Source organism: Chaetura pelagica, unplaced genomic scaffold (genome assembly GCF_000747805.2).
Source record: "Chaetura pelagica isolate M959 unplaced genomic scaffold, ChaPel_1.0 scaffold76, whole genome shotgun sequence".
NCBI classification, from domain to species: domain Eukaryota; kingdom Metazoa; phylum Chordata; class Aves; order Apodiformes; family Apodidae; genus Chaetura; species Chaetura pelagica.
The window spans coordinates 9,690,051-9,715,686 of NW_009970723.1; the positions used below are offsets into that span (position 1 = coordinate 9,690,051).

Sequence of the window (25,636 nt, forward strand, 5' to 3'; positions counted from 1 at the left end):
TTCTTTAAAGAAGCTGGTGTGTTCATTGGCCAGGGGCAAACACATTTTGACAGAATAAGGGAAAGCCTGTGTAGTCTTTGATCAGCTGGGTTAATGTTTGCCATAACAGATCAACGGATTCTGCTATGGGAGACAGAAATTAAAAGAGAATACTTGTTGTGTTACCCCCTGAGAGGAAGAAATGCCAAAAGTCAAAAGCTTCAGAAAGGTTTTTGCCATTGAAGAAAAATAAAAAAAATTAGAAGCATGAATCATTTTAAGTTAAGAGGCAATGTCTGCAAGGTCTTACTGGCCACTTGTTCCTGTGTAAAACAGGGAGGAGAGTTAGTATCAAGTTAGCAAAGTTACCAACATTTCTGAGTCTTTGTTCTTTTGCATATGATACAAATGCAGTTATTGTTTGTATATATTGTAATATTTGATAATCAAAATTTGTACTGTATTTTTCAAAATATTTTTAATTCAAGTCATGATGCTTTGGAATCCCAGGAGCTAGGTGCTCTTCACAAGCTTCTACATCTCCAGATTCTATGGAAAGCTCGAGAGATCTTCAGAGCTTCACTCCCAGGAGCCTGATCTTCCATTAGGAATATTTTCAACTTCAGGGTATTTTTGTTTGCTAAAGTTATTCTGAGGCTTTAAAAAAAAACAAACAACAACTTATTCCACTTCACAAAATTGTTAGTGTTATCTTTTACTCTCTGGACTAAAACCAAAAGCAAAGAATAGATAAGGTTCTTTCTTTCAGGCCAGGGGGAGACATTCCTGGCAGTCTGGACATTTTGAAGGAATATTCCTACAATGCAGAGAAAACTTTTGGTGAGATTTCTTTAGTTAACTAAGGTGTTTACCTGAATAACTCCTCTTGAGCAACACATATTTTTTTAATTTATAATAAAAAAGAACTATTACAAGAACTGTAGTAGAAAGCACATTTTAATGCTTAATAGCTCATTTTTTTCTAAATAATACTAGGATTTTGTAACATATATGAGTACAGCTTTTTGTTCCCATTTCTTGGTTCTGGTAACCATTCTCCCAGTTCTAATAAAGGTATCTGTTCAAAATCCAGGGGTAAGTAAAATGCAGGATTTTATTATACTTGTATTCTAATGTGTCTTAACCTCTTGCTGTAAGTTGATCTTTCACATAACATTTTACACTGTTTCTTTATTTGTAGCCATTTCTTTACTTGATCTGATTGAATTTCAGTCTTTTAGGAAAAGATGTGGCATAGGCTTTATTTTGCAGTTACATAGAACTGTGCAAGTTTAGCATGTTTATTTGTTTTTTTCCTTTTTGTCTTCATTACTTCAAGCCTTGGGGAAGATTCTTGGTCTCTGGGGCAATATGGAGGTGTCTTCCTTTCCTGTACGGACAAGCTGAACAGACGTACCTTGTTGGTTCGACCCATCAGCAAGCAGGACCCTTTCAGTAATTTCTCTGGCTTCTTTCCCTCTGTAAGACTCTCTCTTAAAATACTTTACTACAGAACTTTCATTAATAAATGCCAGTTAGAGTAAAAAAAAAAATAATAAAAAAAATATATATAGCTCAAATGGCTTTAGTTTCTTGTAATCTAAATCAGTATTTTTTTTTAATGGAATACATTTATTGCTTACATTGATGATACAATGTTATTTCTCTCTTACCCTTCAGTAATAGTTGTCGGTAATTTTTAGCAGATATGGGAATGAGGGTTGATGGTTCACAGCCTGGTAAATAATAGCAATGCACTGAAGTTAATGGAATTTATTTGTATTAAAAGCAAACACATGCAGTAATGTTCAGAGAACGAATCTTTCAAGGCCAGGACTGAATGTTGCATTTTGTTCATGTAATTCTGATACTTACTTAGGGACTTAAAGACTTAGTATTACTGCAGTATATCTTTATGCAATCTTTAAAATTACTAAAAGTATTTGTTATGATAATGCAACAATTAATAATTTCATATTTGAGTCTGTCTTTTGAATTCTTGGAACATTGCTTGCTGATTCTCAGTGTGAGATACTTTTCACAATACCATGGCAGTATAGAATCTTTTTATCTTAGTGGAAGTTCTGTGTGGTCTTATTTATTTTCATCAATAGTATTGATTGGTAATACTTTATCTTATTATGTTTGTTTCAGTTCTTATATGAAATTAATTCGCTAAGTTGTTTTAATTCACTTAATCATAAAAGCTTTCAGTTTTTCAGCAATTAAGCTATGTATCCTGTTTTTTAAGAAAGAGATGTTCTTCTGTTAACAAGGTTTAAATTACATTGAATTGTTTTTAATAGAATGTAAGATGCTGAATGAAACAGCTACTTGTGAAATGTAGTTGCTTTCATCTGTGCTCATGTGATTAAAACAAACATTTAAATAATCTTTTAGAATTGCTTATTACATTGTTAAAATAATGATTTTTCTAGTTATTATTTTGACATTTTGCACTCACTAACAAGGTAGGACCAAAAGATTTTTAAAGATAACATGAAAATTGTACTGTACATCTTCTGGGAGCTAAAAATATGATTGTCATCTGTATCTAGCAAATCTGTCCTTCCAAGTGAAGGAATGTGCTATTTCTGAAGTACCTGGCAATATGTCTTCAAACATGTTTTAGCATGTGGTACAACTATTATTCTTAAGTACTCAGAGGTGATGAAAGCAAAACCATCTTAGTTCTTGGAGTATTTAGTTGACTGTGGGTGGTTTATACAGCTATGTTTAGATGGAACAAAGCTAATGCATCTCCCAAACATTATTTTTTCACCTGTGGTATTTGCACACACAGAAGGAATAACATGAGGAACATGTCTAAAGTGAAGAAGAAATCAAAATATTTAACTGTGTGAGAAATTATCAGAAAATATTTGGTAAAGTTAGACTCTTGAACATATGGGGTTTTTTTTAGCTGATTTGATTTGAATTTCATAGAGCATAATATGAAAATAAAAAAAAAATTCAGCATTCTGATTCTTAGCTGACATACTACAGTAAGTGTGGAAACACTGTGGATAAATTGTTCATTTCAAAAAAACAATTTTTTTTCCCATTATTCAGAGACAATGAAAAGCTATTGGAAAATCTAAAGCCCTAAGCATCCTAACTAACAGAGAATATGGTAGTTGATGGATGTTACATGTGTATGTTATTGCAGCAGTTAATTTATTATTTTATTCCTTGAAACAGACAACTGCAAAGCTTTTAGATGGCTCCCACCAACAGCATGGATTTCTTTCTCTCACTTATACCAAAGCTGTGACAAAAAATGTCCGGCACAAACTGATATCAAGAAATGAACGAAGAACATTCCGTAAACTATCAGAAGGTCACACTGATGGTTCTCCTCACTTTCTTCATGAGATCCTTCTCTCAGCTCAGGCCTTTGATGTGGTCCTCTGTTTTCCTTTACTTAATGCAATTGCAAGCATTTTTCAAGCCAGATTGCCGAGGAGTCAAAAGGAGAAAAGAAAATCACCAGGCCAACCTATGAGGACTCACGCTTTAACTTCCCGCAACTTGCCTCTGATTTATATCAACACTGGTGTAATAAGAGTCTTTTGTCCCAAAAATGAGGAAGATCGTCATACTGCGGAAGGTAGAGTATTTTATTTTATTGTAGACAAATACTCCAACATAGTTAAATTGCTGACCATTACTAGGGCCTTCAGTTTTAAAGGGCAGATTTATGAAACATCTAACATCAGCAGATTTGCTGCCAAGGTTTTTAGGTATTTGTTTGATCTTTGCTTTCCCAGTATCTAGGAAGTTTATATTAAAAATGTGATTATAAAAAAAAATAGGTCAAGAATTATGGAAAGAGAACCCAATTCTGCAGTGGTACTTCTTGTGTCAGTTCTCATTATGCTGGTGCGGTTGAGTCTTCCGTAGATGCCTGTTCCAGCAATGGAGTGTAAGCAGGGAGCCTTAGCTCTTGTGGAAATCAGCACCTAGAAAACCATACAGTAGCAAAGCAGGTAGATATTCTAGTTCAGTTGGGAGAAAGTTATTAAAATGTACCTTGTGATTGCTGACCAACAGATGATAAAGGTGATCATTTATTTAGTAAATCTTAGTTGAAGCTGTTCAGACTCACTTAGGTAAGAGGTTTCTAGGTGTTTGCAAAGGTGCGGATAGCATAAACTGTTCTTTCAGATGACAGTAAATAGCAATTTGACCTAGGGATAAAACATTTAAAATTCTTTTCCCTTCATATATAAAATATTTTTACGTGTGATCAGTTTATCACGAACACTTCTTTTACAGATTAAAAAAATAATAATAAAAAATTTTATTGGTATCATGATGTGTTTACACAAGTCCTATAGCTATGGGGCTTCTTTTTTACCATTATGTATGATAGCACACAGTGTAATCCTAAGAGTATGATATTTAATTTTTTCTCATAATCTAGTTGCAAGAAGTGAAGACAGTGATAATTTACATAGGTCATTTTTTTGCCAGCATCCTCTGCAATTTTCCAACTGGGAATGATGAAAACATGGGAAGATAAAATTAGACTGGCTGTGTTGGCAAGAAAGATTTTGTGATTCTGGTTGGAAGAGAGTTCTAGGGCATGCTGTCAAGAAAGTCTCTTTTTTAGAGTATGTTTTTGTAGCTCTGTAGCTGTATACTTCATTGAAAAGAAATTACAAAAATCATGTCTTCTTGCAATTCCTTACTTGAAAATACGTGCAAAGAACAGAATTGGTGTGGTTAAGGCATTAATGTAGAAAGGAAAACTACGTATATTTTTAAAGAATAATTCTGAAGATTAGCTTTACTAAATCAATAGGAAAGCCAGCTAACCTCCTCCACTGGAAAATTCTGAACTATCATCCCTATGAAAATCCATACCATTCTCCTTTCAATTCTACTTTCACTCCAGATTTTCCTAAACTCTCTCTCATTTGTTTCTGAATGTGAAATAAATCACTTCTCACTTCTACTGCTTATTGTCTTCAAGAATAGAATTTAGAAGCAATAATAAGGATTAAGATTTAATATGACCCATGTTACTGATGTGCTAGGTCAGAAAAGTGTTACATAATATGGAGGTAAGCCCCTGTAAGACCTCATCATCATCTATTGATTAAGAGAGCTCTTTACTCTAATGAGATTTGGGTATTTCAAGTTGTGATCACTGTAGTAAAAGAAAAACAAGTTTCTCTTCTAGTCAGTTGTCTGTTGTTCATACCTTGGGCCTAGTTATAGGTACCAAAATTATCCTCCCCACAAAAAACACATGTAATTTTGACTTTACATATAGAGATAAAGAAAAGCAAATCTCTTCTTTATTTGTGCAGTCCAAAACCAAACTTGCACCATGAACTGTGGTACACAAACACTGTGAAATAATCAAAATAATTATTTTTCTCCTGAGGAATTTACATACACATGTGCATCAATAGACCAACACAATTTTATAATATCTTAGTTTCATGGGTTTTGCAGTGGCACCAGATTAACTTTTTTTTTCTTGTGGTGGACTTGAGGGCAGCATGTTATCCTAGGCAACAAGCAAGGCTGCTTTCCCTCAGAGTTCTATTTGTTAATACATCAGGTGGTGTTTCAAGCTCTGGCCAGCAGCCCTCACTTATGTAGCGATAAAGACAAATAAATATAAAAAGCAATATGTACCGAAAGAAACAAGAAAAGCTGCGTAGCAGAACACTATAAATAAAAATTGTAAACTGCAAAAAGAATTGTAAGAAGTGGTAAAACAGGGAATAATCCACATCTGGCTGGTTTGAGGACAATAGGAACTATTTTTAATGTGTACTAGGAGTGAAATATCAAGAATCACTAGACGTGACATGATAAATGTGTTGATAGTGAAAAGAAAAGGTGGTATACTGAATAAACGTTTGTCCTGCGTTTCTGGAAGTGATATATACTTGTCACATGAGCATGACTCCCTACTTTGAAGTCTGTTGTAACATATGGACTGTAACATCCTCCTTGCTTACCATTAAGCAGTTTCATATCACTGAGTAAGTATCACTGACTGAGTAACTCATGGTCAGGGATCTTAGTCTTCTGAGACTAATTTTTAACACACCTTAGAAGAGCATATTTTAGACAGCTGAAGGTAAAATGAAAATTGTGATGTTAAAATAAAATTAAGACAGGTAGTTTTATTGCTCTCCCTCTGAGAAAATAAAGGAAAAAATATTGTACAGGCTTCAGTCAATAAAGAACAACATATTTGTTATAATAAATCCAGTTTTATAAAAAATTAGTCTTGTTAAACACATCTGCTGTCCATTCTTCATTATGGTTACAGTTCCAAGCTGATAAAATGTTTGCGAAGATTTTATGTGCTTAGACTTTTCTGAGGAGTTTGACTTTGTGTCTCATGGTATTCTGATTGAAATACATTACATACAATATCTGTGGGAATGTTAAATTAATTTAAAATGGCTGGAAACAGCTTAAGGGTCACAGTGGACTGAGTGAAAAGAAATAAGGGCAGTAGCTGTACTTCTGCATATGGCAGATGATAGAATATCACGTCCAATTTGATATGTATTGTAAAAATGGGTATTGATAAAACTGGAGAGGGTGCTGAAAAGCACCACAAATGTTTATCAAGTGCTGGAAAAGAAGCTTTTAAAGGAAAGATTAGAAAAGCATAATGCGTTCAGCTCAGCAAAATGGAGACTGAGATGAGTGGGTAAAATCAAATGAGATTGTGAACAACATAATTGCTCTTCGGTCTGGAAATTTGATTGTACTTGTATTGTGTAGTATAGATTTTTCCCAATTTTTAAAAATTTATTTTTAATATATATAATTACTGTGGTTGTGTTTACTATATTATTCCCTTATTTTGAAAAGCTAATGGGAGAATTCATGGGTTAATGAATGGAGATACAAATTCATCATCCTAAGTTATGACTCAGGTTATACCACTCATTAGAAACCAGCTGAAAATTTTAATGCCTGTAATTCTTTCTATTTTAAGATTGACTTAATTCCTTGATCTACAGGAAACTGTACATAAAAGAACTATGCCCAGCCTTCAAAAAATATCCTACCCCACTTACATAATAGAGACCATGCAGAGTAGTCCTATGTTTATTTTGCTTTGCTAAGTGTGAGACAAATTAAATTTTTTAGCAGTAACTCATTAAGTTGCAGTTACAATCTGAAGTATATTAATACCTTCACTCGTTTTTCTTACCTGAGTATCATTTTAAAAAATCCCATGTCAAGTGCACAGTGGCAGGAATTCTAATATTTAGTGCAACACCTTACTCATTTTTTTCATCCAAAAGTTAAAAATATGGTTTCTGATTTAGTCACAAACAGGATTTTTTTTGTCAATTTAACTTTTCTACCTTAGTTCTTGTAACCAAACTCTGCTTTGGGGACTAAAGAATTTCACTTTGCTTTTTAAATAGTTGGGGCTTTTTAAGGGTGTGTCTCAGAGTTGGTGTTACCACTCTGCTGCATGTTTACTGTGATGTTCCCTACAATTCTTTCAAAATATCATACTAGAATTTCTGTGAACTCAGTTATTTCTTACATTTGTTTAAATATATACAAACCTGTGTATATATAGTTACAAAGCATGGTGTCTTATTCACCATGACATCAACATAATTTTGGACAAAAAAAAAAAAGCATTAGAGAAAATGTGATAAAATGTGTGATAAAACTCTGTGAGGAAATTAAATGACAACAGTTTTATGTGTCACAACAGTGCTATTGATTTTATGACTTTTTTTTTTTTTTGCATTAGTTGTTGCTCCTGAACAGAACTGAATCCTTAGCAGACAGTCTTATTTAGATTGTTTGAAGAAATAGTTGTTCAGTGGTTTCGCTATGTGCATTTGACTTTTAATCGAACACATCTTTTCTCTTCTCCTAACTACAGCTAATCCAGCAATTAAAGAAGACACTTTGGTTCTCAAGATTGGATCTGTATGTATGGCTCCTCAGGCTGACAACCCTCTTAGCAGAGCTGTGCTCAGAAAAGACATTTATCAGTAAGTGTTGGGAGAGGGGTTTGGGTTTGCATATATGGTCTCAGAAAAAATTATTTTGAGAGAAGTTAATTGATCTATAAAACGGGTACATGCAGTCTATAAAAATACTTTTCACATGAAATCTTTTGATATTCAAAACCAGGTTTTTCTGATTTTCTTCACTTGTGGGCTTTCAAATCCATTTAGACAAATCGAGTTCTGTGAAGTGCTGATGAATAACAGAATTTAAATGTCAAGTCATTACGAGGTTTAAGCTCACAGATGAGAACATTTTAAGAGGCTTTCTTTTATTCAGCTACTACTGAGTTCACCTAAGAGAAAAGGAAATTTTTTGTGACTATGAAAGTGCTCAGTAGCCATATAGTGTGAAGGAGATAGATCTTAATAATATAAATGGTAAACATGTATTCAGACTGTAGGATTCTTGATGTCATGTAGATCAAAGCTGGAAAGAACACAAACTTCTAAGGAGCTCTTTCCCAGTAAACACATTTTCTGTGAAAATGTTATGCTCTGGATTGTGTCACTAAGTATGTGCAAACCACACTAATCATACATAGGCAGCAAAACTGGTGAACATATGTAATCAACATGATAAAAGTAATATATGATCCTTAGTAGAGTTGGCACTGTTGCCAGACATTAAAGTATGGTTGCAAATAATACCAAGTGAGAAAAGTCACAGAAATACAGATGAACAAGTGTCTTATACTTCCCGTTGGTCTGTTTTTCAGATGTGGCAATATTTTTAACTACTTCATAGTGGTCTTCAATAGAAATTACAAACATCAAAATCTTTTCCCAGCAGTAAAACATTTACTGCCTAGAAAATGACAGCAAGTTTTACTTTTTGTTGAGACTACGATTTTTAGGAGACCATTAAATATCTCCCGTTTCTCTTCTGATCCACTTAGAAGTTGTAAGAGACTTTTTCTTCGTATTTCCATGTGGAAATATTTAAATTACATTTTTGCTTGTAAGCTTAGTTTTAGTAGTTTATTCTTGTTTCCCCATTTATTTCATTTTTTTCCCCTTTTTTTCTTACTTTTTCCTTTTTCTTCTTCCTCCATTTTCCCTTTTCTGTTTCCCTTTTTAATTTGTTTTCTATTTCTTTTCTTCCCCCCCCCCCCTTGGACATTTATTTTCTCTCTCTCTTTTTTTTTTTTTTTTCTCCCCCCCCCCCCCCCCTTTTTTTTTTTCCTTATTTTTCTTCTTGTTCTCTTTTTAATGAGTGTTGTATCTATTGTATTATGGAGCTTGAAACCTTACAGCATGGCACCAGCAACAGCTGCTTGGCCTGATCCAACTCTCAATGTGCCCAAAGACAAGAGAGATCTTCCCAGCAATTGTACAGGCTCTCCTTGCTTTTGCCTTCTCTGCCTTAGGAGACTCCTGGCTGATACCTGCTTTGAGAGTTACAGAACCAAAAGTAGTTTCCACTCTTCTCACAGCAACCAAAAATTTATCAGAAAAATCCACTGTCATGAAGTAGAATCTGCAAGTTCCAGCTTCCATAAGATCATTTCTGTCACCTAGTGGGACTGTGTAATGTTCATTGTATGCACATTACAAACCAGTGAGTAAGCAACAGGAGAGATGCAATTTATATCTAAAATCAGTGACATGATCATGGCATCACAGACTGGTTTGGGTTGGAAGGAACCTTAAAGGTCATCTAGTTCCAACCCCCCTGCATGGCAGGGCCATCTCCCACTAGATAATGTTGCTCTGCTATCTTTGTGGCTTTACCTGAAATGCAGAAATTCTGTGCTTTTCAAACCAGAAGCTGCTCAGTTTCTTCAAGGTTCTGATGTCCTTTACCGTGCTGAGTCTCTGCGTCTTATGTACATAAATGTTCTGGGCTAGATTTGTGCCATGTATATTTGGTTTTCATAGTTCTGTACAGTTACAATATACTCCAGTCCTTCTCTGGAAATCATAACACAAAATTGTTAAGGTAGAAATAAGCAGTGCGCCACAGACATCTCTCATCTGCCTGTTATTGGCTTCTTTGGGATCACTCACACGTCATGCTCCATGTGTCTTTTTCTGCAAAATATCTGCTCTTTTCAGCAATTTTCTTTAACTGCTTTGGTGATCATTCTAATTTCTCGGCAGCTCTCAAATGGCTTAGTCTTATCTTAGTTCCTTTAATCATCCAATTACACCAGCTTTTGTGTTTTTAAAATATGTCAGGGCAGAGTGTCAAGTTACTTTGCAGAGTTTTGTGGGACAGTGTTGAAGTTGGTAGTGGGTGGTCTTTTGATTCTGGGAAGAGGTTTACTATTCTGGTCTGTTTGAGCAAGCTTCGACACTTTTGAGCAATATAAATAAATGGGTTTTAATTTAAAATATTAAGATTCCAGTTTGGAGTCAAAGTAGATGCATTTTCTAATTAGGTATTCTTTGATCCACAACATACTGTAGTTACAGAAGGATGGGTGATGGTCGCCATTTGTTTTCTGACATGGCAGTCATTGCTGTTAGACTAGTGGAGTTGATTTCACTACTTGTCAGTTTTTCTTTGGAAAAAAAGATAATAGAAAGGATTTTGTGTTTTTAGGGCAGGACACACAGTCTGTATTTAAGGCAAAAAAAGAACAGCAGTAGAATATTTCAACACTTAGCCTTGATGTTAGTATTTGTTTCTCCAAATATGAGATTGCTTAACTTAGACAGTATTTGCCCTTTTTAACCTGCCCATAGCACGTGGTTTAGCTGGACCAAACATAGAATGCTTAAAGATCAAGTAGCAAATCCACACAATGTATAATTCCTGTCTTTTGGTGAAATATTTCCTAGTGAACATCAACAGAGTTACAAGTTGCACAATATCCAGCTTAAGAGACTAAAAAAATATTACCGCTGCCTGTTGATTACTGAAGAATTAGCTGCTACAGCATCCTAATAATCCCAACATGTCATCTTCTGTCTTTTTCCAACCTCTCTTCTCCTCGAATTTGTTGCTGCTGCTTTTAATAGAATAAAAGCAAATAAATCATTGTCTGAGCCACTGTCTTTATAGTGTTTCTGGAGTGGAGATACAAAACTAATTTGCGGTGTCACTTTGGTTTAAGCAGTCTTCTGTTTAGGTCTGAACTACAACCACATGCAATTAATGTCACTTTTGTAGTGTTTCATGAGAAAGAAGAATTTTTGCTTCTCATTTAGAAGCTGTTCTTTTAGGAAAGGCTGACAAACTTCTTCATGGTGAAAGGCTGAACAGAATATTCAGAAATCTTTTAAATTTCTCCCATAACTTCATACATGTAAAACTGAATGTGCTTATGTGTCATTAACAGAATGCCAGTGCATGGAAGGTACATCTGGTATGGCTACAGGTCATACTAAATAAACTGGGCCACTACTGCCCTGTAAACTGAACTCCACCTGTGTCTTAGGCAAAATAGCTTACTTGCTTAACTTGGAGAGAAAAATGATGTGCCCCAAAAAGTTTGGGCACAAATATTTTTTCAGGTGATTATTGGAAGTTGGCAAGAAATGTATTGACATAGTAACTTCAATTTTCTTATGCTGTATTAAAATCAGTCTAAAAATAAGTTTCCTCCAGTAGAAAATGGACTAATTTAGTTTACTATTAATACATGTAATAAAAAAAGGTGCATGTACTGTAACAGTAAATACCAGACTTCTGAAAGAAGTACAGTGACACATTTTTAGCTGGTCACAGTATGAGACAATTTCTCCTGTTTGTTTTTTTTTTCTACTAGATCCTAGAAGTTGGTTTGTTAATTTCAGTGATTTCTCATTTGTTTGTCATTCTTAAACCCCAGCTAAGATGTGTTTGTCTTCAACAAATATGATCAGAATTGTACATTCTGATGCCAGTTCTATTGAGCAGAACTGACAGATATCAGAAGGCCTTGGGATGGGGTTGGGGAGCAGAATGAAGGAAATTTTGAGTAACGATGCAGCTGCCTAGCCCAGCTAAAGAGAGTGAAGAGCAGTTAAATAAAACTGTGGAGGAGCCAGATAGTGTAAATTAAGTTTCTGCTAAGCAGTAAAGGAGAGAACCACTTTTTTTGTGGTTTAAAATACCTGATAATATTGCACTTGGGAGTAGGGGCTCAGAAAAACGAGATGATGTGGCCATTTCGTGGCTTGTATGGTCATGCTGTGTTATAACCTTTGAAGTGGCCAAATCAATGGTCAAATACGTGTGGTAAAACAGAGAAATGTCTAGCAGTTTTGAGAGAGAAGAGTGCTGAGACAGGAAATCCTGGACATGAGCAAAGAATGAGCACTTGCAGCCCAGAGGGCCAATTGTATCTTGGGCTGCATCAAAAGAAAGTGTGTCCAGCAGGTCCAGAGAGGTGATTCTGCTCCTCTGCTTGGCTCCCGTAAGACCCAACCTGGAATACTGTGTACAGTTCTCGAGCCCCCAACACCTGGACCTGTTGAAAGGAGTCCGGAGGAGGGCCATGAAGATGATCAGAGGGCTGGAGCACCTCTCCAACAAAGACAGGCTGAGAGAGTTGGGATTGCTCAGCCTGGAGAGAAGGCTCCAGGGAGACCTTATTGTTGCCTTCCAGTACCTTAAGCGGGCTACAGGAAAGCTGGGGAGGGACAGTTTACAAGGGTCTGTAGCAATAGGATGAGGGGCAGTAGTCTTAAACTAAAGCAGGGTAGATTTAGATTAGATGTTAGGAAGAAGTTGTTTACTATGAGGGTTTACTATGAACAAATTATCCAGAAAGGTGGTGGAGGCCCTATCCCTGGAAGCATTCAAGGTCTGGCTCGACAAGACTCCAAGCAACCTGACCTAGTCAAAAATGTCCTGGTGCAATGCAGGGTGGGCTGGACTAGATAACCTTTGAAGGTGCCTTGCAAACCCACACATTCTATGATTCTACAATTGTTAATGCCCTGAAGGAGTGAAAGTCAGAGATACTAGAGTGAAGATACCAGAGAAATCATGTTGGGAATAAATTTTATGAATGCTGTAACTACATGAAAAAACCAAGTGTCTCTTTGGAGGAAAAAATTGCATTTCTCGGTCTTGGACTCACTCTTGTTTGTCTCTCTACTGCCTAGTAAGTATTTTTTCCTCAAGAAAACTGCTGGAGAGCAGTGTAGGAGAAAGGGACCTGAGGGTCGTGGTGGACAGGAGGATGACCATGAGCCAGCAATGTACCCTTGTAGCCAAGAAGGCCAATGGCATCCTGGGGTGCATTAGAAAGGGAGTGGTTAGTAGGTCAAGGAAGGTTCTCCTCCCCCTCTATTCTGCCTTGGTGAGGCTGCATCTGGAATATTGTGTCCAGTTCTGGGCCCCTCAGTTCAAGAAGGACCAGGAACTGCTTGAAAGAGTCCAGTGCAGAGCTACAAAGATGCTGAAGGGAGTGGAACATCTCCCTTCTGAGGAAAGGCTGATGGAGCTGGGTCTCTTTAGCTTGGAGGAGACTGAGAGGCAATCCTATCAGTGTTTATAACTATGTTAAGAGAGAATGTCTGGAGGATGGAGCCAGGATCTTCTCAGTGATGTCCAGTGATAGGACAAGGGGCAGTGGGTGCAAACTGGAGCATAGGAGGTTCCACATAAACATCAGAAAAAACTTCTTTTCTGTGAGAGTGACAGAGCCCTGGGACAGGCTGCCCAGAGAGGCTGTGGAGACTCCTTCGCTGGAGACGTTCAAAACCCGCCTGGACACGTTCCTGTGTGATGTGCTGTGGGTGACCCTGCTCTGGCAGGGGGGTTGGACTAGATGATCTTTCGAGGTCCCTTCCAACCCCTAAGATTCTGTGATTCTGTGAAAACTCATATATGGATTCCTTGGTTCCTAACATCCAAGGTTATGCTTCTGCTACAGCGTTAGTGTAGTGAAATGAAGAACGTTAGTATATGCCAACTACACAGAGAGTTTTAGCAGTTGTGGTGTTTGTAGCAGTGCTATGTTCACTTTAGAGGACATCAGTTAAGTTTTCTTATTAGGAGTAAGCACTCCTCTAAAAACTTAAATATATGGGTTTTTGTGTTGCAAGTGCTAAAAGCAGTTATGTGTCTTATTCTGTTACAAAAATCCCTGGAAAGCACAGAATCAAAGACGTAAGTACATTTGGAATGGACTTCTCTAGTTCATCTAGTCCAGCCTCCTACCCAAAGCAGGTTAGATCAATTGCTCAGGTCTTTCTCCAGGCAACAAACATAGCAGAAGATATAGATCAATTTGGAAATCACTTGTCAAAAGAACAGACTTTCGTGAATATGAAGTAATTCTGAAGGCACCAGGAGAGAAGCAGAGTAGCATCTCCTGGGTAGTTCGAAAAGCCACTTTTTCTTCTTTGTGCATTTTCATATGTTTTCCCTTTGTAATTTCCTTAGTTCTTTCTCTTTTAATTTAAAGTGGCTAATGTAGAATATCAGCATGAATAAATTATCATGCTTTAAAGAAGTGGTACTAATCAGATGTGTCTGTAGTAATCTTAACTGGTTTTCTGCCCAATTATCTCACATTCTGTGAGACCATTTTGCCACCTTTCTAGAGTACAACAGTGTTTTCCTGTGCAAACAGTGCTTAGTGCAATAAATTTGAGCATGGCTGGAATCACTTTTAGTCAGTGGAAACATGACATTAAATGGACTGAATTTAAAAAATAAAGTGTGTGTGTTGGGGGTTTATAACAATGAATAGCACTAGTTGTGCTAAGCTACTGGCAGCAATGGAGAGTGACAGTGGCAAAATAGTTCAGAAAACTTTATTACAAGACTCAGTAATTGTGTTTCTCTGACTGAAAAATGAGAGGAGGTAGATGCCTGCCTCTGCTTAAGTATGAAACAGCAGACAGTTGAAATTGAGATGATGTTTATCTCTACTTCTGTGTTGGGTAAAGGGTCCTATTATACCAAATACTGTGCTAATAGCCTGCTCCATTACATAGGTAATTGCCAATCATCCCCAACATGTGTTGGGTTTTTTTAGCGAACTCTGATGTGAGTAATTAATTAATACAATTTCAGGAGTAACCATGCAAAGGCAGAATGAAATAATTTTGAGGTAAAATACTCTTAAGACAAAAATTAAATGGCTGATAAAGAGCATAGAGAATACAGGCTGTTTGAAGGCTATTAAGAAAAGTCCTTGCTTATAGAGTCCAGAATAAATATTACTAAACTATCAGGTTGTGGGATTTAGGTGAACAGAATCATAAGCTTTCCTCAGCTTGGCCAATAAAGCATCTAATTATTGTCCATGCTCTGGATTCATCATTTTTGAGATCCAAAGATTTCATTCATGTCATACATCAAAGCTGAATAGTCCAGGTCTGAATGTTCCATGGTCATTTTCATGTGTAGATCTTTCATAGATCAAAGCATAAAGCTGTCCTTTGACTGTTTTCAATTTGTGAATGTAAATGGAAATTCTTTAACACCACCCCCAAAAAAAAAGTTACATGTAAAGTGTTTAATCACAAAAAGAGAGCTATAAATTATTTCATATTTGTAAGTATGCAAGTAATTTTTAATATAAGTGTATTTTTACTGTTTTTGTTTTTGTTTTTGTAGGGTTTTTTTCCACTGTTTTTTAACTCTCAAGCATTTATAAATAATGAAAGTTGTTTTTCTTACAATAATCTCCTATTTATCTTTCTTTCAAGGAGCTTTATCTATAACACGCTTGTAGTAATCATGTAATGCCCATAATTGTTTGACAAAAATGCTTCAGTTAAAAAAAAAAAAAAGAGTAATAAACAATTTTGTGTGTCTGTGCTGATACTGCTGGAGTGAGGGGAGGAAAAAGTGATGGAAGGAGTTCATGCAAGAAGCACACACATAGCCACAGTCTCTGTGGCAATCTGTTTTTTCTTTCCAATGTGGTTTAGAAAATCAAATGCTTTTCAAAACTTTTCAACAGCACCCACATCTATAAGCATCTTGTCCTCAGAAATATTTTTTGTTCAGTATTAAATTGCTGTGGGGTGTATTTTTATTTAAAAAACGATGCCACTAAATTATTGTTACAAAAAGCCCAGATTTTCTCTAAGTGTAGTATGAGCAAAAATGTTTTCATTTTTTAATCAATTAGCAGTTAAAAAATATATATCTTTTTTTGCTTACAAGTTTAGGATTCACACACTGTGTCCCAGAATATGCACCTAATATGAATAACTTTCTTTTAAGAGTTAATTATTTTATAAAGCTTTTAGTAAAACTTACTTTCCATTTTCCTTTATTTTTTTGAATACTTCATTGGAGCTTATTTGGTAGGCAAACACTAATTAACACTGACCAGAGTTTCCTTATTTTTCTTTAAATAAAGGCATCAAAGATAATCAGTAAAAAAAATGCAGGCATAAATAGTATTTGATTGAATTGTGAGCAGCTTTTTAAACGTGCAATATGCAATAGGGAATTAGAATAAGTAAAAGTTACAGTGGCTAAAATTTTTATTGCAGGTTTTCTTTCATTTGAAAATGTTTAAAACTACAGAGGTAATGTTATGTGTGAAAAGAACTTTTAGAGGGAAAAAAAAATCATAGTATTTCAAGGAGAGAAATTTATTTCATTGCTCAGAATTTGGGAAGAGGGTTACACTGCCACCATTTTCGGTTCTTGCCTTCCTGTGTTAAGGAAAAAAAAAAATTAACAGTGAATATTTTAAGCTGTATTCCTTCAGAATACACAGAGGTGTGGGGTTTTTTTAACAAGGTTGTTTTTTTTTTTGCATTTAAATATCTTTTGCTTTATTAATTGTTGGAGTTTTGAGTCAAAATATTCATATTAAATAGCAAGTTCTAAATATTGTCCTTTCCTATTTACATTTCTCTCTTCTTCTCTCTTTAGTAGAGAGGCAAAAAAAAAAAGTCTCCTTAGACCTTTCCCCCAGTAAAATATTCATATATATGGATAGCATTACATGGAAACACCACTCCTAATTAACATTGGCATGTTTGAGGCTATTGCAGCAGTTATTAATTTAAAACCCTCAGTGGAAACTAATTGTAAAATAACAGCTGGAACAGCCCATTTAATTTCAGAAATGTAGCTTGTTAATAATAATACCAAAAGCTATTAAAACCTAAATTTATGTTTGGAATTCAACTGTACAAATGTTCAGTTTTATCTATCAGTCATATTTTTACTTGAAATTTCTTTGTGAGTTTTACTGGAATCTGCAATAATATTACTCATTTGCCTAAACACATATATTTAAAATACATTGCCCTATAATGTCATAGTCACAATAAAATAAATTTCATAATAGCAAAAACATTTCTACAAGTTTGTTGTTCAGTTTAATTCATCAGTTTAATCACTGTGAGCTCAATACACATACCCATTTATATTTTTCTTTTTCACTTAGCAGCACCTATTTTTTTATTTGATTCTTAGAATAATTTTTAATTTCTTTCTGCAGTTCCTCATAGAAAACAAATTGAAATATGCTTGATACTAATACTTGTATCAAAGAGGACTACCATTATTCATTCAAAATGACAGAAAGGTGAAATATGTAGCTGTCAAAGCTGTTTTTTGAAATCTCATTGTAAGTCCCATTGTATGTTGTTTTTTTTTTAAATAAAATATTTAAAATAACATCCCTTCTCAATGGTTTATTGTTATATTCAGTTTTCTTTTGAGAACTTAATATGCATTCTGTATGCAAAATTCTTCCTTCTTTTCAGTTGAATGTACTGCTTCTGACTTGGCTGAGTTGTTTGCACAAATATGCAGATGTGCAGCATCCCAGCCTTTCATAATGAGGAGGAGAAAATTAATTTTATGGAGATTCACAGCGTTGTGTTTATGTGTACCAGATAGTCCTGTTGTAGAGGCAGGCAGATATTTCAAAGATCATCTTCATAGAAATCTAAAATTCCTTCAGGTTTGACCTGGAAGATCACAGGAACTTGCTCATGTGTTTGGGAGGGATTCTAGTGATGAGGCATAGTGAGAAGAACAACTTTGAGCTGTGGCACCTTATGGAGGCCACAGTCCTTTAGCAGTGTAGGACAATACAGTGGTGTCCCCTGGCCTCGTGTACCAGTTCCAGGTCTATGCTTGGTTGGTTGTGACTGGCTTGCACACACACTTCTGTGGACAAGTCATAAAATGAGTGGGGCTGGAAGGGACCTTTAAAGATCATCTAGTCCAGTCCCCCTGCAGCATGCAGGGACTTATTAAACAAATACAATGACAACAACTTCATGTTCCATGTTCAAGCCTTGTTTTTCACTGTTTGCCTCACTCTGGTATATTTGCTAAGCAGTGAATAAGTTGCAGTAGAATGAAGGCCTGTGCTTAGGGCAACCACATTTCATTTTTCTGGTAAAGCTTTTGGGTTTACAGTGTGGTTATGATTGTTTCATTATTTGGGTGTAGCTCATTCTCACCAACACCTGTATGCAATTTAGAACTAAATTTGGAGTATGTTTTCAAACTCCCTTTAAACTGGCCTGTTGGTTTAGGTCATGAAATTCTGAGGTCAGACAGTTTAGCTGTGAATTTGGGGGACAGGCATGCAAGAAGCATCTCTTTGAAAAAGAAGTCTATGAAGTGTTCAGTACCATATTTTATATATATTTTTTGTAGCATGAACTCCATTTCTTTCACTATTTAATCAAGATGCCATCATTTAACAGCTTGAGGTCAGAAGTAAATAGCAGTTGTAAAGTAAAATTTTCACTAGGGCATTGCTGTCTCTAATGCCAGTGCACTAGACTTTGTTCTATAAAAAGGTTTCTCAGCTGTGGGTGATCTCAACTACCGTATGTTCTGCAGTCAGACCTAAGTTAAAGATACATACTCAGCAGTCTGAACCCAGAGTTCCATTGGTCTTCTGATATTTCTAGCTGCCTCAAATGTTTTAACACAGTTAATTAGTATTTGCTGTGTGGTATGCATGGAGCTTAACATGTGATGCTCATACAAATTCAGTTTTGAAATCTGTAATCATTTTATGGTGACTGACTGGAGGAGAGATTAAAGTTTCTTTTGCTTGTACTTGTTTGAGGTGCTGTTTAACATAGGTTTTTTTGCTTTTCCTTGTCTCCAAAAAACTGCAATTCTGCTGTGTTGAAACCTATTGTAGTGCACACAATCAAAATAAAATCAAAAAAGGAAAACAAAAGTAGTCTGAATTTAGATTAGTTCTAATATTTTTAAACTTTTCATTATATTCTATTGTCATTTTATATACTGAAATGCTCAGTATTTTTAGCTACTTGCCTTGATATTTCCTAATCTTTAGTTAATAAACACTTGCTGTGCATAGGTGTTTTTTGTCTTTTTATTGAGACCCTAAGGTTATTCTAGTTTTTGTTGTCTTCTTCCTAGGAAGAGTAATTTCTTCTCCTTTTTGTTTCATAACCTTTTGCACATTTTAAATGAATGCATCAGAAATCTCATGTCTCTGTTTCTCCTCAACCAGTACTGGAACACACCTCCTTAACTGAAATCAGATTGTGTAGCTACTTGCTTCCCTTAACTCTAATAATAGCCCTTCCCCCATTTGAAAATATTTTTTGAACTGTTAATTCTTTCCCAAATTAGTTCTTTATTTACTGTGATGGGGACAAAACACATCAGATATTTGAAGAGCAATTTGAGTAGGGAAGTCTCTCACCCTCACACCACTGCAAGTGATGTGCAGACCAGCTATGCCCAGTGAAGGGGCTAAAGGAGTAAAATATGGTCCTGGGCTTCTTTGGAGCAGCTCGGAGTAAAATGAATATAATGTTGATTTTTAACATTACTTTACCCACAGTCTTTGGGCAATGAGTTTTGTGCTTACCAGGGCGGCAAATCTAAACTCAAGCTGTTACACGACAACAGCTCCATGATGTTGCTGGTTGTACTTGTATATAGTGAGTTGGCTGAGGGAGCTGTAGGAGCTCAAAAAATTTGGGGGAAATCAGGCGTTTTTTTCAGTGAGGTCATTGCCCTGAGCCTGTTTATTGTATAGGTACCCACAGACTTAGCAGCAGGATAGTATTGCAGCAGCCTGGGCTCGAATCATCTTAATCTGCCATCATGCTTTGGGCTTTTTAAATACAGCACAGAATCTGACACTGTGAACTAAGAATTTTAATGAAATTCTCAGATTTAGCATTAACATTATTAAGCATACTGAAACAGTTCAAAAAAGTAAACAAGACACAGAGACAAATTAAATTCCATTTCAGAATCCCAGGATACCTTTCACACTTTAAATGTTAAGCAACTTGAATGCAATGAAAAATCTTGCAGATGAGCTGTAAAATTGAAAAATAAAAGGAAATCTGAAAGCTAGAGTTGTTTTTCATGTAAGTTGCATTGTATGTTTTATGTTATAAAGCCCCATTATTGAAGTTTATAAATTTCTTTTCTTCTTTCAAGTTACCTCTGTTTAATATTTCTTTTTCTCTAAGTAGCTTTATATTTTGCCTGTTATTGTGAAATACTGGGGGGGAGGAGGAAAGGTGTTTGGGTTTCCATTAATGTAGGAGAAAATAATGAGTTGGTCCTTAGGAATTAATGTTATTTTAAGGGTTGGAGCGCTCCCTCTACACAAGTTACTTAACTGAAGTTCAGTTACTTTATACAAATTTCTTCTATATAGTTTCCTGGGTTTCTTTTTGCTGATTCTTAAAATATGTTATTGAATACACATATAAAAGTTACTTTTCTGTCTTACATAATTAAAACTAACATAAAACTCTTGACTGTGATAATTTATGCTAAAATAATTCAGGAAAGCTTTTAAAAAACTGATTATGCAGTTTTTTTCTTCACTGTTTGTGAGTAAACGTAATTTCCATCAGCTTTGGTTTCAACAAATGCTTTGTATGTTGAACAGTATTTTCCAGTAATATATCAAGCAGACTTTTTTTTCTTTGTAGTATTTTTAATTATAACAGTATCTCAAGTTAAATATAATGCAAGTTGTGTGCTTCTGTTACTGGGAAAACCATATCCCATTGGTAATGAGACATTTGTTAACTTCTGTATACAGATTGCGGTTCATTCCATAAATATTTGTGGGTTCTCTGATGTCGCTCACAGGGTTTTATCTATGACAAATTCATACCACAGTTCTTAAACCACTTTTGGGATAGAAAATTTCTTCCTTTTGCAGAACTGTTTGCCAACATCTTTCTTTTACATTTACTGCTTTTAAGTATTCCTTCATAGGTTTTGGATTATTTAACAAAAAGGATTTTCAGAAATATATGGAATTGTTACATGTTAGTTGAGTATATTTCTCTATGGGACACTTTTCAAAGCTCCCATGGCAAAGTTAAATCCTTGTTACTGTTACCCTGAACAGCTTGGTTTGTATTGTTTAAGTGGTTATGGATCCTTGCCCTTACTGATTTTCTAAGATAGTTTGGTGCTCAACCACCTTAAGTACAGTCAGAAGACATGCTTGATGTTTCTTATGCTTATGCTCTGACTGTGCACACTGCTTTATCTCCCATTATTGCTATTAGACCTGATTATGCCACAGTAAAAAAACCCCATATATTTAAAAGCTATAAGCAGTGGTTTTATTGCATTTCAGAAGCTATGCTTTCTTCTTTTTTTTTTTTTTTTCCCCCCTTTAAGGATATAAATACATCACTTTTTGTTTAAGATTGGTTCATATTCTTATGGGGTTTATTAGTTGTAGGACACGAAGATAAATGGAGCATTCTTCAGCCTTTCAAAACGTTTTTCATGCCCTCTGATGCTTTTGGTTGTTACTGGGGTTTTTTCAGTGAGAAGGCAATGGCTAACACTGGTATGTTAATGGCTAACACAAGTGCATGTTGAGAGTAATAAAATACAGAGCTAGGATCAGGCATCTCCATCAAGTCCTATGTCAATGATTAGCATAAATCACAGATACTCCATTTTTCTGGTGTACTAAGTGTGTGTTCTCCAGCAATAAAAATAAACAGGTGTGGAGGTGATACAAGCAGAATTTAGGAGTATCTATACATAGATACATCCTGTACTTGCAGGATAGTAACAGCACAGCTTTTAACTCTTCTGATAACATAAGTTATTTAACTATTGAATATTATTATTTAATCTTACTTTGTGACAGTTTTTCAGGGAACAGAAACAAATTTGCAGATTAGCAAATCCAGCTGCAAAGCAAATACGGGGTTTTTCTGTTTCCCAGTTTAAGGTTGGATGTGTATGTATATCATTATTGTGTAACTCAAGTTTCTCCTTTTGGTTAGCTCTGTGTCACAAGAGTTTCTGCCCATGGACATATCAACTCTAAGCTGTAATTCTCTCAGGAAGCTAAAACTGGTAGAACCTTGATATTTTGTGGGCACTGATGATTTTGCATTGACCTCTCTGAACTCAGGACTTAGTCATTATATAGGACGTAGCTGAAGAAAAGAAGTAAACTTGAATTTAAGTCACAAAAGGGAAAGTTCAGATTTACCAGTAGAAATATTCAAGATCCACTTTCAGGAAAATTAATTTCAAGGAGGTATAATATCTCTTAGTAAGAGGAAGAGTGGGTGTACACCAAATTCCTTGCCTGAAAATATAGTAGATGAAATTATCATATGGACATGCATCAAGTCTGAAGAGGAGACTTGTGGCAATTACCAAAGAAAATTGACATTCACACATGCATCAACATCTTGAGAAACCAGTTGGTTTGCGACCTAAATTTATTTATTTCTAGTGTTCTTGTACTACTTTGTATAGAATTGGATTGATGTCCAGGTATGAGTTCGATAGGCTGACACAACAGCGAAAGGAAATCCTGTCCCATGTCAGCTTATCAAACACACTGTGGACAGTATGTTTTTTATGTTGTACCTTTGTGCCAGGTTGTACCACACCATTTGAAGAAATTCCATCCATCATATATGAAGAGTGTGTTCAGTGAAACTCAACCTCAGTGTTTCCAGGTGAACATATAAAACATCTGAAAAGACTGAGGTATTGTACCACTAAACTAGGTGAATCAATGAAGACAAAATCAAACATAATATTATTTATCTTGGCTATGTGGTAAACCAAGTACTCATGAAATATTTGAAAAATCAAAATTAAAGATCCTTTTAATGCTAAACAGCATTAAGTTTTGAGATAAAATTATTTCTACCATGAAACAGCCTAAAAGTCTCTCGTTTTGTGCTTTTTTGCTAACCCTCACCCCAGACTTCCACTCCACCCATTTAAACTCTTCAAGCTTCCTCATCACCAACTCTATTTGGAGAAACTAAATTCCACTTGTTTTTTTTCTGGAAACATTTGACATCCAAAAATATCATACAGACCTTCTTTTGGAATTGTGTATACCTATCATTCATACAGTCTGTCAACTGTTTATTTATACTATGCTCCCTGAATTTTTGTGAATGCTTCAAAACTAATGAGATTCCTCAAACTGTCTAAGCATTAAACAGCATAAAAATGAAAAACTGATCTTTAAAAGCTCAGACTTGCTTAAGCTGTTATTTTTGCTGAGGAATTTAAACAATTAAATTACAAAAGTATTTGAACAGATGACATCTAAGCCCAGCTGCAAACTTCAGCTTTCTTCCATGTAACGCTTTTTTGGTTTTGAGAGTCTAAAATTACTGTATAGTTTACCATACCTTATCATCATAGGATCATTCGTGTTGTGTTCCAGATACAACTCTGGAAGACAACTGCGCTGCATAAGTTCTTCATCTTCTTTGCAGGCAATTACTTTATCAGGGCCCTTGAAACAGGGGGCTACTTTTAAATGTCTGGTCACCTCACAGGATATGTAGAGCATTTCCTGCCCGTAGGACTAGAGGAAGGAAGCACAGGGCCAAAATGTTTGATGTGTGATCTACTGTAATTCCTTTCATGTGTCTAGTAGCTTTTGTATGATCACTGCACTACTACCAATCCTGACCTTGGTGTGGTCCACTTCACTAAGATCTGACCTTCCTAAATGGATAGCAGATGGAATTATAGTAGCACCCACCTGGCACCACCACTGTAATTAATGGGCTTGAGGGGATGTTGTTATTTTTTTCCTCTGACTATTTACCTACTGGGTTGCAAAACACAAATATTTAGGCAGTTACATTAATAGCATGTTGATTAAAAATTGCAGTAGTTAATTTTTATACATATTTTTATATGTTTGCTGTCTTACAGTGCTGTATATCTGATGATCTCAAAATGTTTTCTGTGCAATTAATATATTGACAGTAACATTTTGGCAGTATGCCCACAATATATATGAGTAGACTGTTGAAGAAGTTCATTTTCTTGCTTAGAGTCACATAATAAGTGAGTTTAGACAGAACAGGAATAAAATCTGCCTCATATTCGTCTTTAGCATGTTCTAGCCTTGCAGAGAGGGAAACATGTCTTGCAGGCATGCAGAGAAGGCCTGCCCAAGCACTGTCCCTAGTCTGAAACCCTCTTGTGCACAACATATGAACATTTGGCAGACTTTTCTCTATGTGATCATGCAGACATTTAGGTTTGTCATCTCAAGCTCTAACTGAGACAGTGTCTTCTACTCCTTTTGAGAGGGTATCAGCAAAATAGGCCCAAACCATTGAACTGAGTTTGTAGTTGTTTTTTTCTTCTGTGTGTTCAAAACCAAATCTCTTTTCTCTTGCATTATGATAGCTCAATGAAAATCAGTCCTTTTTTAAAATGGTTTTAAATGAAATTAAGTATCTGCATAACTCAATAGTTGCATTTGGTGAAACAGGTCAAGTAAAGGACACTAAGTAGTTAGTCAGAAGAAAAGTTACTGTAATTTTACAGTTTTTCATCTCTCAACAGTTGTGATTTTTATCTATGTTGTCTTTTTTTAAGAAAAAGCTTGCAAAGTAATTGTAAGGAAAGCCCTGTCTACTTCAGATTGGCAAGAAAAAGCTGTGCTGAAAAGTACTAGTAAAAAGAAAGCAACATATTTAGTTAAGATTTTTTGGAAAGAGTTAGTAGTTTGATTATTACTATTATTATTTTATGTACAAGATTTATTGTTGCACAACTGGGACAGTCTAGAAGCAGAGAGAAGGGTAAGCTTATATTTCTATCTATCCTATCCAAATATATTTCAAATGTGACTGTTTAATACCTAGCTTGGAGATATTTAAAAGAAGCAATTGTAGGTAGTGTGGTGGCTTGCTGGAGATCTCTAAAACCCTCTCCTAATGTCATTCTCTGTCTGCTAGGAACCAGGATCTTCATAGTAGTAGCTTCTCTGTTGTGCTGGAAGGGTCTAGAAACTCTGAGCGTCTTGAAATAACCATAGATCAAACTTGTTTTCAAGGCTGAGTTTTCTAAGCATGTATCTAACATGTCCTTAAGTATTCCAGACTCTTCACTGAGGAGACTTTTAAAAGACATGTAATGACACTCAGCTAATTCTTAGTACTTTTTTATTTAGTGATCTGTTCTGGATGATTGTGAGGTAGATGATTTGTTCTGTACATCCTTTTTTTTTTTTTTCCACCAGGCAGTTTGACATTCATGTTTTGAATGCTGTTTTAGCACACACTAATTGTTAGTTGAATATAGGTATGCAGAACAAAAAAGGAACCAGTGTGCAAGAGACACATCAGAAGTTGATCCAACATCAGTTTAAAAAAGGAAAATTAACCATTATACTTGTACTTTTCCTTAACTATATCAGTTGTTTGAAGCAGTCTGTCACAATCAAAATAATTTTTTGTGTGTGTTTCAGTCACTGCTTGTCTTTTTC

General features: G+C 35.4%; 1 protein-coding gene across 2 annotated transcripts in view; it reads left to right on the plus strand.

The window, feature by feature from the left end:
- Window positions 1-25,636, plus strand: part of VPS13B (vacuolar protein sorting 13 homolog B (yeast)) — a 429,191-nt gene that overhangs the window by 241,348 nt on the left and 162,207 nt on the right. Inside the window, exons 27-29 of one of the 2 annotated variants that reach the window (XM_010006448.1) lie at window positions 754-813; window positions 3,174-3,589; window positions 7,874-7,985. In XM_010006448.1, the coding sequence (XP_010004750.1) occupies window positions 754-813; window positions 3,174-3,589; window positions 7,874-7,985 (588 nt within the window). Of the gene's footprint in view, window positions 1-753; window positions 814-1,318; window positions 1,461-3,173; window positions 3,590-7,873; window positions 7,986-25,636 lie in introns of both variants that reach the window. The other variant, XM_010006447.1, reaches the window with a different exon arrangement.